The sequence below is a fragment of the Giraffa tippelskirchi genome, chromosome 4 (genome assembly GCF_054371585.1).
Source record: "Giraffa tippelskirchi isolate mGirTip1 chromosome 4, T2T-mGirTip1v1.2.pri, whole genome shotgun sequence".
Classification (NCBI taxonomy): domain Eukaryota; kingdom Metazoa; phylum Chordata; class Mammalia; order Artiodactyla; family Giraffidae; genus Giraffa; species Giraffa tippelskirchi.
In genome coordinates, this window is record NC_137278.1 from 111952092 (window position 1) to 111976039 (window position 23948).

General features: G+C 33.8%; 1 protein-coding gene across 30 annotated transcripts in view; it reads right to left on the bottom strand.

Moving 5' to 3' along the window:
- PPP1R12A (protein phosphatase 1 regulatory subunit 12A) overlaps positions 1–23948 on the bottom strand; it is a 171114-nt gene that overhangs the window by 54537 nt on the left and 92629 nt on the right. For all 30 annotated transcript variants that reach the window (XR_014082905.1, XR_014082906.1, XR_014082908.1 and 27 more), the window contains exons 4-9: positions 17886–18045; positions 12991–13135; positions 11630–11704; positions 10509–10597; positions 10185–10342; positions 4508–4632 (exon numbers count right to left, since the gene is read on the bottom strand). Coding sequence is in view for 10 of the 30 variants with exons in the window: in XM_081593181.1 (XP_081449307.1) it covers positions 4508–4632; positions 10185–10342; positions 10509–10597; positions 11630–11704; positions 12991–13135; positions 17886–18045 (752 nt within the window). In the remaining 20 variants the exon portion in view is untranslated. The remainder of the gene's footprint in view (positions 1–4507; positions 4633–10184; positions 10343–10508; positions 10598–11629; positions 11705–12990; positions 13136–17885; positions 18046–23948) is intronic.

Consider the following 23948-nt stretch of genomic DNA (forward strand, 5'->3'; position numbering starts at 1 on the left):
TCCTCTCTTCTAACATAAATTCCCATTTCAGAACTGGTTATCTGCTTAAAGGCATCTTTCTATTTCTGGTGTATAAATGAACCTCTTTGAGTAATTCAAGTATACCTATTTCCTGAAATTCTTCTTGTTTTTATAACCAGGACACTATTTTGACTTTCTTATTCTTCTGACTACCCCAATTCTTGGTCTTTTTGTTGCTGCTGTTGTACCAACTTTCTGTCATAGCCCTGTAACATAAGCACTCCAACAGTCTGTTCTCGTATATCCTATCTTCTCTTTATATCTTCTTCTGAGTGTTGGGAGTAGGGTCTTCTTTATATCCTCATGCATTGTATTCAGCTTATTCTCAAATTTGCTATTCTGCAACTCAGTCTCACTCCTAATTTCCCTGTCCTGGATTTCTATTTACCTGTAGAATGGACTAGACATAGGAAAACTGGAACCTGAAACGGAGACAATGTTTAAAGTATAACACCTTTATTTCCAAACCAACTCTTCCTTGGTTCCCTATTTCTCTTACTGGAATCAATAATCTATTCAATCCCTAAAAAAAATTGTTTTGGCCACGTTGTGCAGGCATGTGGGATGTGAGATTTTAGTTCCCTGATCAGGGATCAAATCCATGGTCCCTGCAGTTGAAGCAGGGAGTCTTAACCACTGGACTGCGGAAGAAGCCCCAATCCCCTGAATTTGCAACTTGAAAGTCATGTCAGACCTCTTCTTTGTCATCTCCCTGCAATTATAAATTAAGTGACAAGTCTCTAAAACTCCTCCTCTCCTTTATATAAGACCACTGCCACTTTTCTGATTTATATTCTTTATCACGTTGGGAAACTTCAATGACTTTCTAATATACCTTCTCTCACTCAGTCTCTCACCTTCAAATACACCTGTACATTGGTGTCAGAACAATATTCTATAAAGAGTAATCCTCTCATGGCCTTGTTCAAATATCTATGATTCTCTGTATCTTTCAAATCACAAAAACGTTACTATAGGAATGAAAACATTTCACAGTTTGGCTTTACTTTTCCTGTTTCGCTTCATATATGTATCCTGTAAATTAATCAAACCTGACAACTCATTTTTCCTGCAAAAATACTCCATATTATCCCTATTTTGATCACATCATTTCTCTTCTCTTTCAACAAACTGTACAAACTCTCTTCTCTGTTAGGTTGAAATACTACCTACACATTCTTTAAGAACAATCACAAATGTTCTAACTACACTATCTCATCAAAAATGATTTCTTCCATTTTAAAACCACTGTTTTACAATTATACACTTTTATTGGTAGACTTCATATACCCACAGCACAGTCTTTTATTGAATTTTATTATGTTTAATAATTAGGTTCAATTAGCAAGAACATGTAATCAAGAAAACTCTAAATTTTACCATCTAGTAAAGAAAATATAGTTTACATGTACTGGAATATATGTGTAGACAGCAGAATAGATAATCTTTTTTAGAGAATCCAACAATATTTACTTTGACTACAGAGTTATATATATAAACATTGTTAGTTAAACTTATTGTTAGTTAAAACACTAACTAACAATAAACTTACTGCTAAGATAAAATTTTAATATAAAACATACATTATTTAACTTACTAAGTTAAATGAGATAAACTTACTATTTAGTAAAATCATAAAGTCAAACTAATGGTTTTACAGTTAATATATCCACAAATTATAGGCTTGATCCCATTGCTACAGAAATAGTTCTGCAATTTTAGCTGACAATTTAACAACTGAAGAGAACTTTTAAAGTGAATACATCTATGTTTCTATATAGCTATCAGGAGTTATTACAGAATATTAGCGATATTTAATACTGTTTTAGAGCTTTCAGGGTTGTGATCTATTCCTTGCCATGAATGTTCATGTGTATGTGTGTCTTTATATAAAGTTTATGCACTGGTGGAAGAAGCTAGAGAACTTAAGATAACTTTGTCTAAAAAACAGAAGTTGAGGAGTGAGTGGCAACCTAAAATTAGAACTCTTAATTACAAAATCTTTTATGATACATTTATAAATTAAGAATTCATCCAAGGAAATTCGTTAGGTCTCTAAGTTACAGGGAAAATCTTAAAACGTTAAAAAAAAAAACAACTAAAATGCTAAATTAAAGTAAATACAGTATCACTGGATATAACAGGCTTTAAAAGTCATACATAATACTGATTAAATTTTAAAATACTTCATTCTTTTGTACATCAAGACTTTATTACTTTGAATAAAATTTGGCCATAAAACATTAAGAGCAAATACTGAAATAAAATAATCTTTAAAGTAATCTTCAACTTGAGAAGAAAGTGCAGTTTCTAAATATACAAATTAGAGAAACAATTGTTATTAGGTCAATTTAATTAAGAATTAGAATCAATTCTGATTAATAATTAATAAGAATAAAATAAGAACTTTTATAGCAAAGAGATGATTGGCCCACTAATCTAACAGAGCTATTAAGTATTTGCTTTCAGTGAGGGCAGTTGGCATAAACTGAGAAGTAAACTGCCATAAATCTAGGGTTATGCTTGAGAAAAATATAATTAATAAGAAGCCTACTGTAATTATTTGACTACAGTAGGAAAGAGATTGCTTAACTAAATACTCAAAAGACTAACAGCTGGCTTCTTGGCTAGCTATGCCAAGGGAATGGAGCTTTGGGAACTTTTTGATAAATTTGTAGTTCTAACAGATAATAAATCAAAACAGTTAAAGTTCAGTATTCACTGAAGAAGCAAAATGGGGTTCTATAATTAAATAAACCTTTAGTTAAAGCAGCTCATGGTAACTCCAGTTATGATAACTATCTTGAAAATTTTGCAGACAGACTGCTTCTGGAGAACTTCATCTTAAAGCATATAAAATTATGGCCATTTGAAGATAGTTTTTAATTGCATTTAAGAAGCCCTCAGTTCTAGAATATAGAAGGTTGATTTAGTCAGAGTCTCTTGATATTCAAACTGTACAAGTGAAATTCATGTTATTTCTACCACTAAAAATTCACACTACTGCTTTCCTTTGGAAGTTTCAGGGGAGGATTATTAATAATAGCACAGATCTTTCTCTAGCTTATGATTTTAAAAGGCTCAAATTGTGGCCACTTGGTATCAAATCCAAAGACTAGCAAAACTGACAATATGATAGAACTGCTGTGGGGATTTAAAATCAGTCCTCAAACCAATGCAAACCAAATAATGTCAGACAAGCAACAAAACAAGAAGTCCAAAGGCAGAGACATGATAAATGAATACAATGTGTAATTTGTGGGTGGACCCTTAATTTGAAAAATTAAAAAATTTTGAAAAATAAAAATCTGAAAAGTCAAAAAATTCAGATTTGAAAAATCTAGAAAGGTGTTACTAGGAGGACAACTGGGAAAATTCTGAGGATGGTTTGTATATTAGCATAAATAATCATTTATATCAATGTCTAATTTTCTAAGTATGTTGACTTCACTGTGGTAATGCATTGGTACTTAAATACATCCTCAAGTATTCAGGAATACTGTGTTACAGTGAAAGCAGTCAATTCTTAGAACAGTTCTGAGAAAAGAAAAAAAAAGCGTGAGTGCATATGTGTGTGTGCATGCACAAACATGGGTATGTGAGTGCATGTTACATAGAGAGGGAAATGAGTTTGCTCATAAAAGGTAAAGGCTGGTAGGGAGAAGCCTTTAAAAAGAGACCAGTAGGTTAAAGGAAAAAAAAACCAACCAACCCACAGAAAAACCCTTAATCTTCAATTTGGGTTTAAAAAAGTATGGGTTCTGAAACATCAGGGAAAATAAGTCTTGAACATCAACACACTAGTTGGAAAGCACTGTTTGGTGGAGAAAGGAAAGTAAGAAGGATAATAAATAAATGGAGAACAAAATAAGGAAGAGGAAGAAATGAAACTACCGTTTTGGGAGCACTTAGTCACTAGCCAAGCTCTTATTTTCTCTCTTTGCTATCATTTTTGTTTTGTCCTTTTTAGGGAGAATACATAAGAAAAGATAGTAACTCACTTAGAGTCATAACAAATAACAAGAGGTGGGGTCAGCAGCTGACCTTTGGTTTGTTCAGACATACCTGGTGCTTTGTAAATGAACTAGAAAATCAAGATTCCAGTTCTTTTAGTGACTTGTGGAAGTTTTTTCTGTGCTTAACTTATACACATGTGAAATTACCAAAAAGCACCTTTACTCAACAGAAATAAAAGATACAAAACTCTTGTTTCTCAAAAGTCAAAGGAAATAAAAAACTACCATGCTCAGTAGTTTTTCATATGAAAAATTTTTTTTTCTGCTCTTTATTTTTTTAATGATTAACTAATATCAACCACAAAAAGTATTTGAAAAAAGAATATAACAGGTTCAGCAGAAATCTCAGTAACATAAAGAAAAAATATTTTCATTCTAAAGTCTTAAACTTAGAACTGTCTTCATGCTTTAACTCAAACGGTACTTATACAGAATACATTTATTTTTTAACAAACACAATTTTGTCTTACCTTTTTAATAGGTGATGTAGGTGTTGGCTGACCAGATGACACAGTAGGTGTTGTAACAGCTACAGGAGCTGCTTGTGTACTAGAAGTATTGGCATTAGTTACAGAAGCCATGGGTTTTGTCTTATCTTTAGGAGGAAAAAAAGAAAAAGAACATTAAGAGTCATGCTTCTAGATGAGTTCAGTTTCAGAGGTATTGAAAATAGTATTTAATACTGTATTTTTGTTTAAGGTTTTGTTAATTTAGTCTTTTCCCACTATTATCCCTTTTAACAAGAGAATTTTTCAAGTAGTTTCTAGAAATGTCTCAATATGTATGAGACTTATGTAAGAACATAACACATAACCAGACTTTTAAGAATAAAAAGCACAAATAAAATCTGACTTTCATACTTCTAACACTATGGAGATTTTTAAAAATTTTTTAAATTAATTTTTAAAGCCTGAACACTTGAATACAACATAACTTCAAAAAATTCAAGAGCTATGTATTTTCTAATGAGTAAAACAACTAATATTGCTTATCTAAAACTTATAGCTCTTCTTTGTTCTAGGACATCTAAAACTACTCTTTGTCAGTAATTACATTCCTGTCAAACAGTTACACTTAAATGTCACAAAGAGCATTCCTTCTCACCCCTAAAAGGTCTAAAGTTAAATGGGTACAACATCAGCTGAATTAGGTTAAATCTCTTCCCACAATGTATCAAGACAATTTCCAACTAATAATTGATCACTTAGAAAAAGATTTTTGAAATACTAGAAAAAAATCAATATGATGTTAGCAAAAATTCAAAGACTATTTGAACACAGAAATCAAACTAGCCTTTAGCACAAGTCACATATAAATTTAAGCCTTTAAATTAACTATAATTTATAAATGGGCTAGAAAAGTTTACTTTGCAAATAGTCTAAAGTCATTTAACTGAGCTTTAAAGTATTCCTTTAGTTTCCAAATGGGATAGAACAGGTGTCTTTCTATACTTTTGGGAAGAAATATACTGCTTTTAAAGCTCTATGAGATATTCATTTTTATTATACCACCTCTCTTCTCTATGTTAATAGGGCTGAAAGCATAATTTCAAACTATCAAAGGGCAAGGCCAAACCGACACATTTAAAAATCACTATTACCATAGCTTTTCAAATAAACTGAATGAGCTAAACTCAGTCTAATAAGCTTTTTTTCTCATTTTTAAATCTCTTTTCATTCAACAGAAGCTAAGCCTACTCAGCATAATTAAGTACAAATCATGTATACTCTTAATTAAACCATCCTCCTGGGAAACAATCCATCTAACTGGAGAGATTAATTCAATGAATATTTATTAAGTGCCCAATACCTCAAGCATTGTCCTAGGTACTGGGGATATATCAGTCAATGAAAAGACAAAATAACCGCATAAAGCTTATAGTCTGGAAGGAGAAATAAAGTTCAGCGTATTTTTTTGCATTTTCTCCTTTTTTCCTATTTTCTCTAGGTTTATTTAAAAATTTGTTTTATATTACTGAAATAAATACATCAAAGAATGTGTATGCACATATACAAACATTTACGGTTGGTTTACAAGTAATAATGAAACAAACCCCAGCTATTCATCATTCAACTTAAGTAAACATTATCAGTGTTACTGAAGCCCTTTATATTCATTTGACTTCAATGAAGAATAAAAACTTCATGTCCTAAAGGAAAAAAAAAAAACAACACAAAAAACTAAAAGCAAAACTATGCTTCCCTTTCCTCATTCCCTCAACTACCTCTCAAAAATGTATAAATCATTTGGAAGGAAATTAAACTTGGTTGAATCCCTATTTTCAATATGATTTATATGAAACTGATTTAAAAATGGTTTTGTAAATATTTAACAAAAGAAAATCCAGCAAAATAGTTATTTAACATAAAATAGTTTCCCAAGGAAACAACCCTGCAAAAAAGAAAAAAGAAGCAGTTTAGAAATTGTCAGGTCAAGCTGCAGCTCTACAGGGAAATGACTGCTTTCTCAAGCTTGCCAAATAAAGTATGATAAAGCATTGTTGATATTAAAAGAGTGAGAGAGAAGGAACCACACAGCATTTACATGGGTTAATTCTCGAGATAGAGTCAAATTTTCCTGGCACAACTAACTACTAGCAACAGGAAGAACAAAATTATCAAGTACAATGCTTCAGAGAAACATTCAAAGCTAGTTTGCTGAGAAACTCAGCAGAGTGACTGGTACTCTTAAACTTCAAATTGGGAACTAACATAATATAATGTGATGGTAATTATTTCTATTCATATTTACAGAATAGAAGAGTTTAAAGAACTATCCGTATAACCTAGTCTAATTCTTTCCATTCTATAGACAAGGAAATTTCAACCAAAAGGTCAGGAGATTTGCTAGTTAGCAGTGCCTAATATTGAGAGTTTGTATGTTGTTGCTGTTTAGTTGCATCTGACTCTGCAACCCTATGGCCTGTAGCCCGCCAGATTCCTCTGTCCAAGGGATTTTTCTGGCAAGAATATTGGTGTGGGTTGCCATTTTCTTCTTCCGGGGATCTTCCTGACTCAGGGATCGAACCCGTGTCTCCTGCTTGGCAGGAAGATTGTTTAAAAAAAAAAATTATCTTTTTCTACTTAGAAAGGCTGAAATGACTGTATGCTAATTTGAACAGGTAAGCTGTACAAAAAAATTTCATTTCATTTTTTATAACCTCCAAGTTGGATTCCATTGTGTGTGCTTTGTTCTTTCTTCAGACCTCTTTACCTTCAGACTGGAGTTGAGCAGAAATATGGCTTACTCCTTTCCCCTCAAATCATTCCCAGGCTCTAGACAAGGGCCTGGACCTCTTAGAAATTTTAACTGGCAGTGGTAGCTTTTAACTCTGGAGACTTTTCAGGAGTATATAAGAACAAGGAACAAGTTGTTCCTCTCGCAGCTCTTTACAGGAGTTTGACCCTAAGCAGATTGAAAGGCACTATAAGACAGATTAATCTACTGCCATGGGGACAACTTGCATTCACCCTGGGAGGAAGGTGAATCCCTGGGGGTTGGTGATGAGATGCTGCAGCATCACCATTATCCACACTGGGATAGGTCCTGTCCTGTCCTCCAACCTGGAAGCTCCTTTGAATCAAACCACATTCTCACGAGAGCTCTTTGTGATCCTTGAGCATCTGAAGTGCGTCCAAACCTGGAAACTGTGGAAAAATGAGCTGGCAGGCGGATTTTTTACCACTGAGCCATCAGGGAAGCCCAGTGAGCTGTATAGAAGGGATCAATTAAGAAAAAATTAGGTAACAAAATCTGAGATATCTGGACTTCCAGTTCTTGAATTCTTCTACATGAGCAGGAGATCTGGGTGCTAGTCTTGATGCACATGTGCATGTGGTTTGATTTATAATGATCCGTTTTACTAGAGGACAGAAGAGCCTAGTATGCTGCACTCTATGAGGTCAAAAAGAGTCGGACATGACTTAGACTGAACAACAGCATCAAAATCTTACTAGAGACTAGAGGCCAAAGCATATCTCACAGAAAGGAGATTAACTACATAAAAATAACTTGAAATACTTGTATTTGAGTCAATTTAAATTTCAATGGTGTCATTTTATCTTTCAAATGAACTGAACAAATTTAACTGAAATATTATTAAACATGTACATTAATCATATTTAAATGAGTAGACTTTAATTTTACACAGTATATGAAAATTAACATTTATTACAGACTAATTATTATATAGTATCCACGTAAAGCAGGTATTATTACCCTGATTTCACAGAGATATCAGATTAAATAACTTATATCCACAATTACATGCATGAATCACTTCATGTTCTTGAACACCGTACATGCTGATTTTCATACAATTTGCTTTTATAATTACAAATATTTTAATTAGCATGTTTTACAAATAACTTTTAATATTCAATGACTACCTGTTGTTCTACTTCCAATTTTACTTATACTACTGTGTCATCAAGGCAAAAGATATGCTGACTTACCTGACCAGCAATAAATAAAAAATTATTAATAAATCCCTAGAGACTAAAATCTAGTCATTTATAAACCTCAAAAACTCTTCGTGTATTTCCAAAAAATAATTTACTTGTAGCACTAGTAAGTTCAAGAAAATAAAGAAATTCATAACATATCACCTGGCAACAAAGCTGGCCTATACCTATTTAACAATATCTTGTTTTTAATGGGAAATAGAATTAACAATATGTTCCTTGACATGTTTATTTAGTAAACTTCTCACATTTTCTTAGAGAAAATATTTTGCTGAGTGAGTAAAAATAGTCTGATTCAAAACTGCTGTTGTTGAGTCCAGAGGAAACGGGGAGTTCAAGGGATTCCAGGGCTCCTTTGTGTTTACCACTTGATCACCAAACTAGTCCTGAGATTATGATGACAGTTTTGCATTGATAAAAATCTTAATGGAAATGAAATACTATTTCTGGTAAACATGTTAAAATGCCAAAATGCCAGGTTACACAACTCAAAGATGGCAATACTGGAATCTCACACTCTTCAGAAGTTTTGAGCGATTAGGCGGTAAAGAATAAAAGCAATTCAGTAAACAAAATTTATAAAAATGTGAGCCAGAGGAAAAGAATGCAGAAAGTGTACACTTGATAATAAAAAGGATTTAAACTGTTACAATAAAACAATTTGGAAGCATCTGTGAAAAATGAAAATATGACTCAGTGATCCAATTTTTCAGTATATCTGTTAGAGAACCTCTTGGACATACACACAGGGAGATAATTATAAAATGACTGCTCCAGGACTATTTAGAAGAAAACATTGGGAATTAGGTTCTTTATCAAAAAGGAAGTCAATGTATTTAATGAATATTATACAGCAACTGAAGGGATAGGTTACATATAAAAAGATACAGATAGATAGAAACAAAACTTTTAAGTAAAAAGAGCAAGCTGCATAACAATTTCTAGGGTACAGGATAAAAACACAAAAAAAACCTTATAATTACTATATATTATTTCTGAATGTAAGGTAAGAGTATAACAATGGATTAGAAGATTCAGGAAAAAACTCATGATAGTGATTTGGGAAAGAAATGAAAGAGAAGTAGACTAGGGTAATGATTAAAGAAGACAACAGTTTTAATTTTATTAGAAGAAAATTAAAAAAAAAATACAGCTAAAAGTCAATAGCTGTTTAGTTTTGGTAGTCTGAGTATGAATGTTTATTATATTTTTCTATATCTTTAAAATTTCTCAAAGCAAAATAAATTTCCCCACATGTCTACGGGAAAAAGTCTTGGGACTCAGTCCCAACTTTCTAAAACTTAAGTATTACTCAGGAAATATTTGGGAGCCAGCTTCCTGTAGAGCAGCAGGAGCATTCTTGAACTGCTGGGAACCCATCTAACCTTATCTGTACCACACAAAGGGAGTCTTCAAAGCCCCTTCACCTTCTTCAAACTTAAAAATATACGTCAGTAAAACACAGAGGTGATCAAGAGCATCCAGGTAATTAGAGAACAATAAAATCACTACTATACTTAAAATTCCAACACTCCTAAAAGGTAATTTACAGGCTTGTTGCTGGCTTGGCAGGTAGCTTAAATAGCAAGTCAGTCTGAAAAGTTTCAAAATTAAAGCCTGAGCTCATCTTACTTTACACTTCATCAAAATTTCACTGAAAATCCTTTTATCCTTCACATTTTACCTGTTTCAGCTTCTGATTCTGAGTCATCTTCCTCATCTTCTTCACTAGAGCAACTAGATTCATCTTTCTTTCCTTCTTCTTCATCATCAACCTTTTCTTGTTCCAGAGATTCAATACGGGATGCATTTTTCTCAGGCTCAATAATCAATGTCTCTTTGCTGTAAAAGGAAAAAGAGCCTTAAAATAATTATAAAAACAAAAGGTCAAAATATAATATAAATGTATTAATTTTTCTCAGAACCACAAAATCTAATAATCATATCTGTGGCTATCATGCCAACTCATTTAAAAAAATAAAAAAATCTACTTTAATATTTTACTTACTTTTTAAAGGTCTTCTGCGACTGATTATTATCCATATTAGCTGTTGATTCAATTAGTGGAGATTTCTTTTCCCGTTTTTCACTATGGAGCTTTATAAAAGTTATGCAAAGAAAAATAAGAATACTATTAAAATAATATTAATGAGCAAAATACAGAATTTAAAATATAACAAAGTAGCTTCCCAAAAACTAAATGAAAACAAAACAGATAGAACAAAGATTTAAATTTTACCTAAAAAAAAATGGCTTGGATAAAGAATAAAAAGGAAGTAGACAGTTAAAAATCGCCACAAAGGAGACTTCTCTGGTGGCCCCATGGTTAAGATTCCACCCTTCTGTTACAGAAGGCATGGGTTCAATTCCTGCTTGAGGAACTAAGATATGCTATGCAGCCAAAAAAAAAAGGTTGGGGGGGGCCCTCCACAAAGGATTAAGTTGGATTTTTTTTTTTTAAGATCCCTCCAACTTTAGTTTACTGAAAAAGCCAGAGTCCATTAATCATTTAGGATGTCTGATAATACTTAAACAACTGCTTCCTAGTTATGTAACTGCTTGCTTTTCTAGGGTATGCTATTTTTGAAATCTGAGATTTTAGTCTCCACCTTCTAAGCAAACTTCCTTATGAAATCACAAGAAGATTATTGAGAACATACACATTATACAGGGCTTCCTGGGTGGCTCCATAGGTAAAGAATCCACCTACAACGCAGAAGAAGGGGGTTCGATCCCTAGGTTGGGAAGTTCCCCTGGAGGAGAGCATGGCAGCCCACTCCAGTATTCTTGCCTGGAGAATCCCATGGACAGAAGAGCCTGGCGGGCTACAGTCCCTGGGGTCGCAGAGTTGGACACGAATTGGCAACTGAGCACACGTGCACATACATTATATAAGTATTCCTTTGGGAAGGGGAGGCTAGAGAAATGGGGAAAAAACAACACAAAAGGCTAAAAAAATACCACCACTACTCCTTTATTCTCATTTACTGTAATTTAATTTGTTTGCTGGGAATAACTTAAAACCAAACAGTATAAAATATTATAAGAACACTTTTTCAACTGTCTGAAATGCAATGTTATAAGGGAATTCACTAATAGAGACAATTTTTAGATAGTCATCAAACATACCAGATTTTGTTTCTTTTGCAACTCTTCTAAATATCCTAAAATGTCTTCATCTGCTACATCAAAGGCTGTCTGGCCCTACACAGAAAACAAGGGGGTTGGTGATGATAAAAAGTTATCAATAAATTATGCCCTCAGTGATTCTCTATGATTATACAGAAAGAATTTGGTAATTTTTTTATAGTAGGTATAAAACATGGTACAAATGACTTGAAGTAGATAAATGAAGCAACTGATATACATCCCCTTACTTTTTTTGGTAACAGCTTTATTAATCTATAGTTCACATACAAGTCAACTATTTAAAGCATGCAATCCAAAGGTTTTTAGTATATCCACGAGTATCAACACAACCAGTTTTAGAACATTTTCATCATCCTCAAAAGAAATGACATACCCACTGCAATCTCTTCACCATTCCTCCTTGCTCGCCCAGTCTAAGGCAACCACTAATGTACTTGGTGTTACTATAGAGTCTTGTTACTCTACCTATTCTGGACATTTGATATGAAAGGAATCATACGGTATACAGCCCTTTGTGACTGGCTTCTTTTACTTTACATACTATTTTCAAGGTTCTTCCATGTTGTAGCAAGAATCTATTTCATTCTTTTTTTAATTGCTGAATAATACTCCATTGTATGATACACCATAGTTTGATAATCTATTCACCAGGCTGATGGACATCTGCATCTGCTTTTGCTTTTCTGGTATATAATGAATGACACTGCTATGAACATTTGTATACAAGTTTTTGTGTGGACATTTAATTTTGGGGGGGTATACAGCTATAAATAGAATTACTGGGTCATGTAGTAACTCCAAGTTTGCCTTTTTGAAATCTTCTATTTTACCGCCATAAAAATTAATTAAATTCTTACTATATTAATAAAATAAATATATGCATTTCAAATATACTTGAAAGTTCACCCATAGGTATGACTTGGTTTCAAAAATCAGTCCAGACGAACATCTATCAATCTGTTTTTATTCACAGTGGAAAAGACAATTTTAAAGAGCTGGTGGTCAAAAATAGTAAGGATTTTTCCTGTTGCCAGCTTAGTCCTATAATAACCCTACTGGTACTAGTTTCCAGAACACCAGAAAGTTCATTGCTTAGAATATATTCTACCTTATACATTTGCAAAATTCTCTTAATTTATGAGTTTTTAAATATAATATCAATGGAAGTGCCTAAATCACCTCATAAGTAGCTGGAAAAGACTTAATAATAAAAATGAATAAACAATTGACAATTACAAAAACCTTAACACAATTATATAATTTATAGTCTCATAATATTTTAAAGACTAAAACTTTATTTTTAAAAGTTAAAATATTTAAGGTACATTTAAAAGGCCTACCACTTTGTTGACCATCTCCATATCACACAGACTGTCCACTAAAATCCGACATGCTTCTTCTTTACCCCAGTGAGCTGCAGCATGAAGAGGTGTCCAGCCATCATAATCTTTAATATTAACATCATAGCCTGCCTGTATTAAAAGTCTAAACAAATTACAGTGAATTAGATAATCATTAAAATCTAGAAATGAGTGAACATAATCAATAGCTATATACCATGCACTTAAACAAAAATATGCAACATATTTCTTTTCATAGTTCGAAATTTCTCCTCCCCTCAACAAAGTAGGGCAAAAGAAAGTAATTCTCAGAAAACATTGGAATAGAGAATCTTGAGTTATTGCCATAATAATGAACTCAGTTTTAATTAACTCCTCATAATTATTCCTCTTAATGACTGTGTCTTACGGTTTGGTATGACACTGATTCTTATTAAGATGTTTCTAACTGAAATTTTCACAGGGAAGTCTATAATCTTTCAAAACTACTAGATCAATTTGTATGTTAAACTGACTTATTGTAGGAAATGGCTTCCATATGATATATCATCTCAGGCTGAATATGTTATCAAAATATACTGGGATCAAACAAACATTTGTAGTGTTATTGTTGCTTTGCAGTTAAGGAACTGGTTTGTGAAAGCTTTCATGAACCTTTATGATCTACCACTGGAAATTTTCACAGGAAAATGACAATCTGTTAGAAACAAAACAAAGCAAAACAAATATTCTGAGGGGTTGAGTCTATTTTCTGTAGCAGAAGAAAGCAGATACTCTAATCATCAACAAAGCTAGAAAACAGGAATACATTTTAACACAATGCAAGAAGTTGCATAAATGTTAGTATGCCCTTCTAACTATATATTGACATCAACCTTTATTTAGAAATTAAGCTCATAGAGATCAAAGAATGGGTCTATAAATTGCACACAGCACAGCCCCACACACAAAGGCGAACACTAAATACCTCATAACTCAAATCTGGTTAACCTTTACCTTACTTTCCAAGATGTTGACCTTGAGAAGGGCTTCTTTTTACCTACAGGAGGTGGTAGTGATAGCTAACATATAATCATTTACTTATGTTTAAGAACTGATTTCCCTACTTCCTAACAATATCTAAAGAAGATGTTTCTATTTATGGCTCCATAGTGGAACCATCTTAAGAACTTGTTTTAAAAAAAAAAAAAAAAAAAGATTCCCCAGCTCCACCCCGGTTCCACTGAATTAATCAGTATTTTGGGACATGGGCCCTGTCAATCTGTATTTTTAGTAAGTCCTCCATATGACCTCACATCACTGTCTGTTATTTGATTGCAGATCAACATTTAAGAGCCACTAATCTAAAAAACAGGCTAGTAGATGTAAGTCTGAAGCTTTAAGTTAAAAAAATATGGCCACTAACACATACATCATCAGATATTTTATTAATAGGGAAAAAATAAAAATATATCCACAATTAGGAAATATGAACTATAATAATGTTAAATATCCTGAGTGGTATTCTAAGCACTGGGGAGTGTGTGTGGAGAGAAAGGGAGAAACATTCCCCCCTCCCCACTTCCGAACATAAGGCGCTCTACATGCCAGGCCATGCAAGGATATTCCAAAAATATAAGATGGTATTTATTATACTCAAGGAACTGCTAATGGAGGACGAAAGTCAAGTAAAATAACAATCCACCCTCATAGACAGGTTCTGTGGTGAAGTTACCTTAGAAGTACAGGGCTGAAAAGCCTAAAAGTCAGCTGAAAGGAGCTGTGTGTGTTTGCAGGGAGGGGATAAAGGGGGAGATGGTGACATCCAAATGGATCTCTTCTATTTATTTTTGATTTCATATTTTCTTTCCTAAGTAATATACCCTCAAGTTTCAAAAATTAAAAAGAATAAATGACTATATAGGGAAGTCACTTTCCCATTGCTGACCTTTAGCCAACCAGCTTCCCCTCCCCATAGATAACCATACTACTATTTTTGACTAGATCCTTATAGAGAGATTTTAGGCATATATAAACAGATACAACTTAAACTAAAAAAATAAATAAATAAACATAAATGAGGCATAGTTCTATTCTTGGCTTGACACTTAACACATCCTATTGCTCCTTCCATATATTAAGTAGCGTTTTAATCATTATAGAGTATTCTAGTGAAAGGATGTATCATAATCTAGGCAATCATTATCCTGCTCCAATCATAAACAATGCTGCTAGCACATACCTTATTTCCTAGGGGAGAGTAAGAATATCTGTAAAAAAAAATTCCCAGAGGTAATGCTGCTAAACCAAAGGATAACTGTTACTTTGATAAAATTTGCTCAGTAGTCATTTTTAGTTCTACCAATAACGTAAGAGTGCCTTTTCCCAACTTTGCCGACACTGTGCCAAGCATTTTGATCTTTGCCAGTATGATAGATGGAAAATGATGATTCATTGCAGCTTTATCTGCAATTATTATGAATGAGGCTGAGCTTTTTTTCCCATAGACTGAAGAGCCTTGAACTGAGTCAAAGGATCAAAAGGAATTTACTTCCAAGTTGAAGAGATGGTGAATGAAGGTATCTAGACAGAAATAAGAGTATGCATTAAGACATCATGACAGAACTTAAGAGGATATATATAGTTGGAATCATGCATGCCTGAGGATCAGTGGTAGCAGCTTAGCTTGACAGAGAAACCAATGGCCAGATGACAAATGGTCTTATGTGCTAGGTTGAAGAGTTTAAAATTCATCACAATTTCTGCTAAGAATCTTAACGAAGGACTTTAAGAGCCTGGATAACTGAATTATAAACACCACTTGGAAGCAGTCTAGAAATCCATTTAACAGGGCAATCCGGTACTCATATATATGTTCACAGAAACAATTTTAAGAAACAAAATTAACTTCACCATATGTAATACTCTGATATTTTCAATTCTTTTCTTTTAAATGCTGTTTGCAATTCACTAAGTTCATTTCATGACCCACACTAACGGGTCTTGAAAGTTTGGAAAAGTTTTGTACTAGAGAGAAACAGATGAGACAAGGAAACTAATTAAGAGTTAAATATATCATTCTAGAAGAAGGCTTAAGTTCCTCAAGCGAGTAGAGATTGAAATAGGAGGAAATCTGGAATAACTGACCCACTTAAACTTCTTCACTGTTTTTACTGAAGAGCGGGAATAAGGAGGACGGATTTATATTAGAGACCCAGGTGGAACAAATGCAACATAAAGGGTGCAGTAGATTTTGCTGAGGGCCAGTCTTATTAGCTTTCACATACATATAACAAAAGCTATTCAATGAATTCTTTTTTCTATAGTTGCCAAAACCTTTGCATTGCATATGAAAAAACCAAAACACAAATTTATTGTGACATAAAGGAGATTTTCCTAAGGATATTTGTTGGTCAATAAGTAAGTCCCCTACATACAAATCTTTAAGTTTCGAACTTTCAAAGATGTGAACGTGTATTCCCATGTCCAATCATATAAGTTATGTGTCTGGCGTACACTACCATGTGTGTGCATCCACTACAAGTGGTTGTGCTTTTGAGTACTTTACTATACAATACTGTATACAATACAGTAGTACAGTACCTTTATTTCAAGCCTAGGATTCCAGAAGCAAGCGTAAAAGCAGCATTGATGTACCTGGTACTGCTAAGAAGTACCAAACAATAACAATGGAACAAAAGTGACAGTAATTAGAGTGGAGGGAGGTGAAAAGATGGAATTGGAGGTGCAGAGAAAGGAGGAAGAGAGACAAGAGGAAGAAGTGAACTGAAGAACTGAAGCGATCCACGACACAGGAAACGGCAAGGGGATTTTCTTCATCTGAGGAGGCACAGATAGCTTTTGAGTCACAGGACCCGAATGTAGAACAGGACAGGAAGGTTGTAGCAGCTGTTCAGAATGCCATCCTGTGCTACCGTGTCATCTACGAGAAGAGAAAAAGAGCTACTACCCAGACAACATTGGGTCATTTTTTTCAAGAGGATAGATAGAATTGAATCCAGCAAGGAACCAGAACCTGTGTGATCAACATCAAACATGAGCGACACTGCAGCTTGTCCTCTGCCTCCTGTTGCTATTGCTGATGATCCTTGACCTCTACCATCTCCCACCATCTCCCCCTCCTCCAGTCAGCAACTCTGTCTGTATGCTCACTCAATGCCCATCCTGTATGCCAGCTACTGTGTTGTAGTACTATACTTTTCAAGGTACTGTACTGTAAGATTAAACATGTTTTATTTCTTGCTTGTCTTTATGTATTATTTGTGTAAAAAGTATCATAAATCTATTTATTAAGTACAGTCCTATATAACCAATTGTGTTAGCTGGGTACCTAGGCTAACTCTGTTGGACTTACAAATTGGGTGTTATGAATGCACTCTGGGAACAGAACTTGTTCATATATAGGGGACTTACTGTATAGTCTAAGTTGCTTATGGTTTAATATTATGCTAATAGACCTCTGAATTCCAGTGCTCACATAGTGAAAATCTTAAAAAAAAAAAAAATCAGACAAATTATATGTAAGTAAATAATCAGTATGAATCATGCTCTCAGAATCTGATAGTATGTATTATATACAACATTGTTATTAGTTTCTGTATCCAGACCTCATCTATCGGGGAACCTCAAAGTGACTCTAATAATTTACCAGACCAGAAGGTAACATATAATGGTTGTCTGACACTTAAATTTTAACTTATCAGAAAACTGCAATGGAAAAAAAACAACAGAATAAAAATTTGAAAATGAAAGAACTTCAGAAACAAAACAATAACATTTAACATTTAAGTAATTTTCAAAAACTGTTTCAAAATAATGTTAGCAGGTATCTTAAAAAAGGAAAAATGAAATAAAGAAAACAAGGCAGGAAAACAACTGTGAGAAGCAATACTTACTTTAAAACTTCTGTATAGCCTTTGGCGGCTGCAACGTGAAGTGCTGTACCTCCAGATTTTGCATGCCGGACATCATTTATATGACCACTATTCAACCACTGTCTGGCATCTCTAAGCATTATTCGTTCCTCTTCTTTTCGAGCTGCTTCTATATCAACTCCTGATATGATAAAGATAACTTTTTATTTTTTCTCTATAGAAAATGTTTTTGTTTGGAAATAAAATAATCTAAATCATTTTAAGTGAAAATTAAAAGTGATATTATATTTTTGAAAAATGGGCTGCTTAGAACATGCTGGTTAAAGAAATGAGGGAATACTGTAGATGTTTTATTAGCATTTTTTATTGACTATTTAATTTTTGTCCTTACAATTTTTTTTGCCTTTTTTTTTTAACCTTTTCTGCTTATTCCTTTTGTTTTTGAATATTTGAACATTCCCCAAGATATATCTTCCTTTGGTCTAAAAAACAGATTCTTTTTTAAACACAATCATATATATTTAAGTGTTAATTTTCTATCCACCCGCTTTGACTAGCTCTCTGAACTCTAGCCTAGTAGGTATAAGCGTTTACTGAGCACGTCAACTTGGAGGTCCTGCCCTCATCTAAACTTTAACAGGCCTTAAGACAGATTATTTTACCAACACTGTTCCTCTCCCAACACAGTACACTGTTCATACCGTTAGTATCAGTTTTATAATTTTAATAATAAGTTACATAGATGTTTATTTATTTAAAGCTTGAAGCACTGTGCTAGGTTGAGGTGATAAAGAGGAGGGGAACTCAGAATGGAATAGAAGCTTCGAAGAGCTCAACATTCTAAGAAAAAAATTAAAAGAGAAAAGCTAATCCTGAAATTCTTCAGTAATCTCATGTTATCTTATGTTTTCAAATGCTGGCTATTGAAAAAGCAGCACACACCATATCATTTACACTCTAGAAGATCATAAGTTTTAAGATTTTAAAAAGGTGAACATACTGCTTTTTTATCTTCTGTCCCCATCATCTGGATGGGTACCTGATATAAAGTAAAAAGTATCAGTAAATGTTTACTAAATGAATACTATTTAGTTGCTGGTCGTGTCCGACTCTTTTGCCATCCCAAGGACTGCAGTCTGCCAGGCTCCTCTGTCCATGGGATTCTCCAGGCAGGAATACTGGAGTGGGTTGCCAGTTCCTTCTCCCGGGCATCTTCCTGATCCAAGTTTTGAACTGGAGTCTCCTGCATTGGCACGAGGGTTCTTTACACTGAGCCACCGGAGAAGCCTTAGGTTCCAACACTTGCCCAGAAACTCGGAGGTCATCCTTAATCCCTCCCCTTACCTTATCTCCAGCCCTCATCCAATTAGTCAGCAGATTTTAAGTTGCCATCTCCTAGAATGTCTTTGTAATGGCTCCTTATGCTATTTTAATTCATGTCTTATGTCTCACTTTGATGACTACAGTTGGCCCTTAATTCATTCACCTCAGTCCCTTCTGAGTCATTCCCCACATGATCACAAGACTGGTTTTTCTATATCAAAATATGATCATCTCACTTTTCTATAAAAACCTGTCAATGATTGCTAAGCTCCTGTAAGACAAAGCTCAAGCTCTTAAGCGTAGCATACAAAGCCATTTATGATTTGGTCTCAAGGCATTTTTAATCTCTAGCCTTTCTCCTCTATCATCACCCAGTGTTCTAACCATCTAGGATCTTCACATAGGTCAAGTACATCACTTGCCTGTGCTATTGTGCAAGCTGTTATCCTCTACCTGGAATGTATCCTTATCTTGCTTGCTTTATTTATTCAAGACACAACTGAACTGTTGAACTGAAGTTCAATCTTAAAAAAGTAGGCAAAAATGGAAAAGTATTTTTAAAATCCCGAGATTACAGAAGTACCAGGTAAAGTCATCTTGAAACTAGAGATCTTATTACCACATATGAAAGAAACTCACAATAAGACTTTCCAACTGACTTTATAAAACAATTATATATACAATATATAACAAATAAAACCTATTATCTTTATTTACAAAGCATCACCATTTCTATAAAAAAGCAATTTTATACATTATAAACTTCCTATCAAAAGATAATCAGTCCATCTTATTGAAGATGTCTTTTACTGTTATTCATAAAAGAAATTATAAGGCTGCAACTGTAATACATTAAGAATAATCTTTCTACTAAATGACTTTTCTCAGACTGATTTATTTTCTTATGCTTTGTTTTTTTTACTATGTCTTTTAAAACATGAACCTATTTATTATCTTTATCCCTTTTCTCTTTACCATCTTAAACAGCCTGACTTTTACTGTCTTTTATTATTCTAAATTTTCTCTGGACTTGAAATAAATAAAATATCTACTTCTTACTTCTGGATTTATCTAATTTCACGATATCTTTACCTTATTACAAAGCAATTACCCTCTGTTGCCACTAAATTGTGCCTTTATATAAATTATATATAAAAACAACTCAAGTCTAAAATTTAAGTATATGTGAAGAGAAATTTCTCATGTTTAAGTAAATTCAGTTACCAAAAAACCTAACAACAATACTTTTCTTGCTTTAAAATCTTTTAAAAAATACCAATGATTAGAGCGATGGGCCATTACATTTTTTTTTAAACCTCATCGGACAATATAAATATATATATAGAAATAGAATATATATATAGAGAGAACAATACTTGTTTTCTAATTCCAGTGTTTTAACTAGGCTAGTAACCTTCAGACAGCCATAACTTCTTTCAATATTAGTATAATGGTTTAAGAACACAGATCTGAATCTACACTGCTTGGTTTCAATCCCTGATCTGCCACTTACTAGTTCTATCATCTTGAGCAAGACACAATCCACACTAGCATTCAGTTTCTTTATTTGTAAGTTAGGAATAATCAAAGTACCTATCCATAATGTTGTTGTAAGGATTAAATTAATTAATATATGTGAAGCATTTAGAAGAGGAATAAGCAGTAAAGTGTTAATTATCATGATCAGTTCTAAAAGTCTATGATTCTGCTTCTCTTTTATTGCCTTGTGGACTAATAGGAAAAAGATCCTATAAAAGCATTTTACTGGTCTTTAATTCACCTACTGGTCTTTAGTTTACCTATAACTGCAAAACATTTAAACAATGAAAACAATATATACTGAACTAAATGGGGTATGATATAATAAAGTGACTCGACTATTTATCATCTGTCACTACTATAAAGAAATAGTAAATGTTAGTCAATTCTCTTAGGTAAGAAAACATAAAACTGAATCGGAATTTGGTTAGATAGGAGATGCAAAAATTGACTTGTATTCCAAGCTAAATAAAGATAATTACTTTAAAACATAAATCAGAAATACTTTCATCTACTATTCAATTATTACTACTTTCAAAGGAAATTTACTTAAGCATGACTAGTTGTTAATCATGTATATCAGAATAAGAAACAAGAGCCAGAAGAATGATTAAAGAATTTTAAAATATTAAATAATAACTTTCATATCAGGATAAATAAGTTGAGAAATCTTGTCATTACTAGTGATACATTTAGGAGGCTCCTTTTATAATTGTTCAACTCTACTGATAGATAGAGATGCCCCTATCTTTTTTCCTTTGGAATAAACTTATGTTATATAAATCATGTATTCCCATTTATTATTCCCATGAATAAATGAACATTAGGAAATATTTCTAGGAGACACTCCTAATAGAATGCAGTATGGTACTGTGATGAAGAGTGTGAGGTTCAAGGTATCTGTTACATTATTTGGGACTGAACTACATACAGCACCACTTCCTGTTTGACCGTGGGCAAATCTCTGAGCCTCCTTTTCTCATCTATAAAATGTAGTGACAGCATTATTAACCTTGTAGAATTGCTATAAGGATGAAATGAAATAATTCATGTAAAGTCTTCTGCTCAATGCCTGGCAAATAACTAGTATTTCGATTATTTAAAAAAGAGTTAGCTTTTATTTTTCGTACCAGTGCTTCACTTTCAGTTTCAGGGTCATATTATATATTATTTTCCAGAATTTCTCACCTATTATTTTTCCAGAGTTACATTTTCCATCCTGACATCTCCTAGATTCCAACATGCCATTTAGATGAACACTGCCATTTAGATGTGCTTTAGCAACCACAAACTCAATACATCTCAAAACAAACTCATGCACTTTCTAAATCTGTTCCTGCTTTGTTCCACCTTTTCCCGTGTGAATTCACCCAATAATCACTTCTTAAATTGGAAATCTCAGGAGGCAAATTAGCTGGCCTCAGTTCTTCCTTCAACTCCACATTCAATTACTCACTAAGCTGTGTGTGTTTTTTTTTTAATAAATTTATTTTATTTTAGTTGGGGGCTAATTACTTTCAATATTGTAGTGGTTTTTGCCATACATTGACATGAATCAGCCATGGGTTTACATGTGTTCCCCATCCTGAACTCCCCCCCACCTCCCTCCCCATCCCATCCCTCTGGGTCATCCCATTGCCCCAGCTCTGAGCATTTGTCTCATGCATCGAACCTGGAATGGTGTTCTGTTTCACATATGATAATATACATGTTTCAATGCTATTCTCTCAGAACGTCCCACCCTCACCTTCTCCCTCAGAGTCCATAACCCTATATGCGAGACAGAATAAGAGACACAGATGCATAGAACAGTCTTATGGACTCACTAAGCTGTTTTAATTTTACCTTAATATTTTCTGAAAACAACCCTGGCTCTTTGCTCTTTTCCATCTTAAATATAATTATTTTGGCCCTACTGGTCTTTCACCTGTATTAACTGAAGAGTCTTCCTCGGGGAAGGCATGCCACCATGTATTCCCCATTTGAATTCATCCTCCAGATTACCATCAGCTTTATTACTAAACACTAAATCCAATCAGGTTAATTTCCTGCTTGGGGATCTTTGTTGCATCTGTCTAATGCCTACAAAATAGATGTCCACCATCTGGCTCTAGTCTAATTTTTTCAAGTCTCAATTTCATACTAATTCCATCTTGATTTTCTTACTCCATTCCAATTCTAGTGAATTCTCTGTATTTGCTATGTTTCTGATCCCTTTTCTTTGCACTTGTTGATACCCCCCATCTGACATGCCTTTTTTGTCCACCACCCCTCTTCTCTGCCAAGCAAACTCCCTCTCAAATGTCATCCTTCTCAAACCCTTCCTGACTACTGAAAGCAGTTAGTCATAGTCTTTTCTGTTCTCCCACATCATTCTGTTCCTACCTATATTTTAACACACAGCACTGTAAAGCTCTGTTTATGTATCTGTCACTTCTACTACCCTGTGACATCCTCAAGAGCAAAGTTTGATTCATTTTTTTTTTAAATACCCAGCACTCAGAACAAATATGCTGGCACATTAATCAAAATCAAATGAATCATTAGAACTAAAATCAGCCTTGCTAACAGTTCCCTTTATATAGAAAGAAACTAAAGACAAGAAGTTTTCAGTACATCTCCATGCCTTTCCCAGTTGCTATCTATCTGGGCACTAATCAGAGCAAGACAGACAGATAAGGTACTCTTTCTTTCTAGGTTGTAATGCTTTATATTCATTCTTCCGGTTTCTTCAAGTCTTGACTATTCCATTACTCCAAAATTGCCTGCTTAGGACAGAACTGTTAAAAGCTCTTCTGTAGATTTCTCCAAGCTCTAGTTTATGACTACTGTTGTAACACGTACCTTGTTTCTTCTGGACTCCAGGTACCTTCAGCTACTTGTTACAATGCTTCAGCTCTATTTAAGCACTTAAATATTTCCTCAGTTTAAGTGCCCAAGATTTGTTCTTTAAACAACCAGGAGGGTGTGTGTGTTGAGTCGTATGCAACTCTTTGCGACCCCACAGATGGTAGCCTACTAGGCTCTTCTGTCCATGGAATTTTCCAGGCAAGAATACTATTTCCTACTCCATTTCCTAATCCAGGGGATTCTCTACCACAGGATTGAACCAGAGTCTCTCATGTATCCTGCACTGGCAGGCGGATTCTTTACCACTGTGCCACCTGGGAAGCCCCAAAGCAGCCAGGTAGTCCTATGAATTTTCCCAGTCCCAAGAAATAA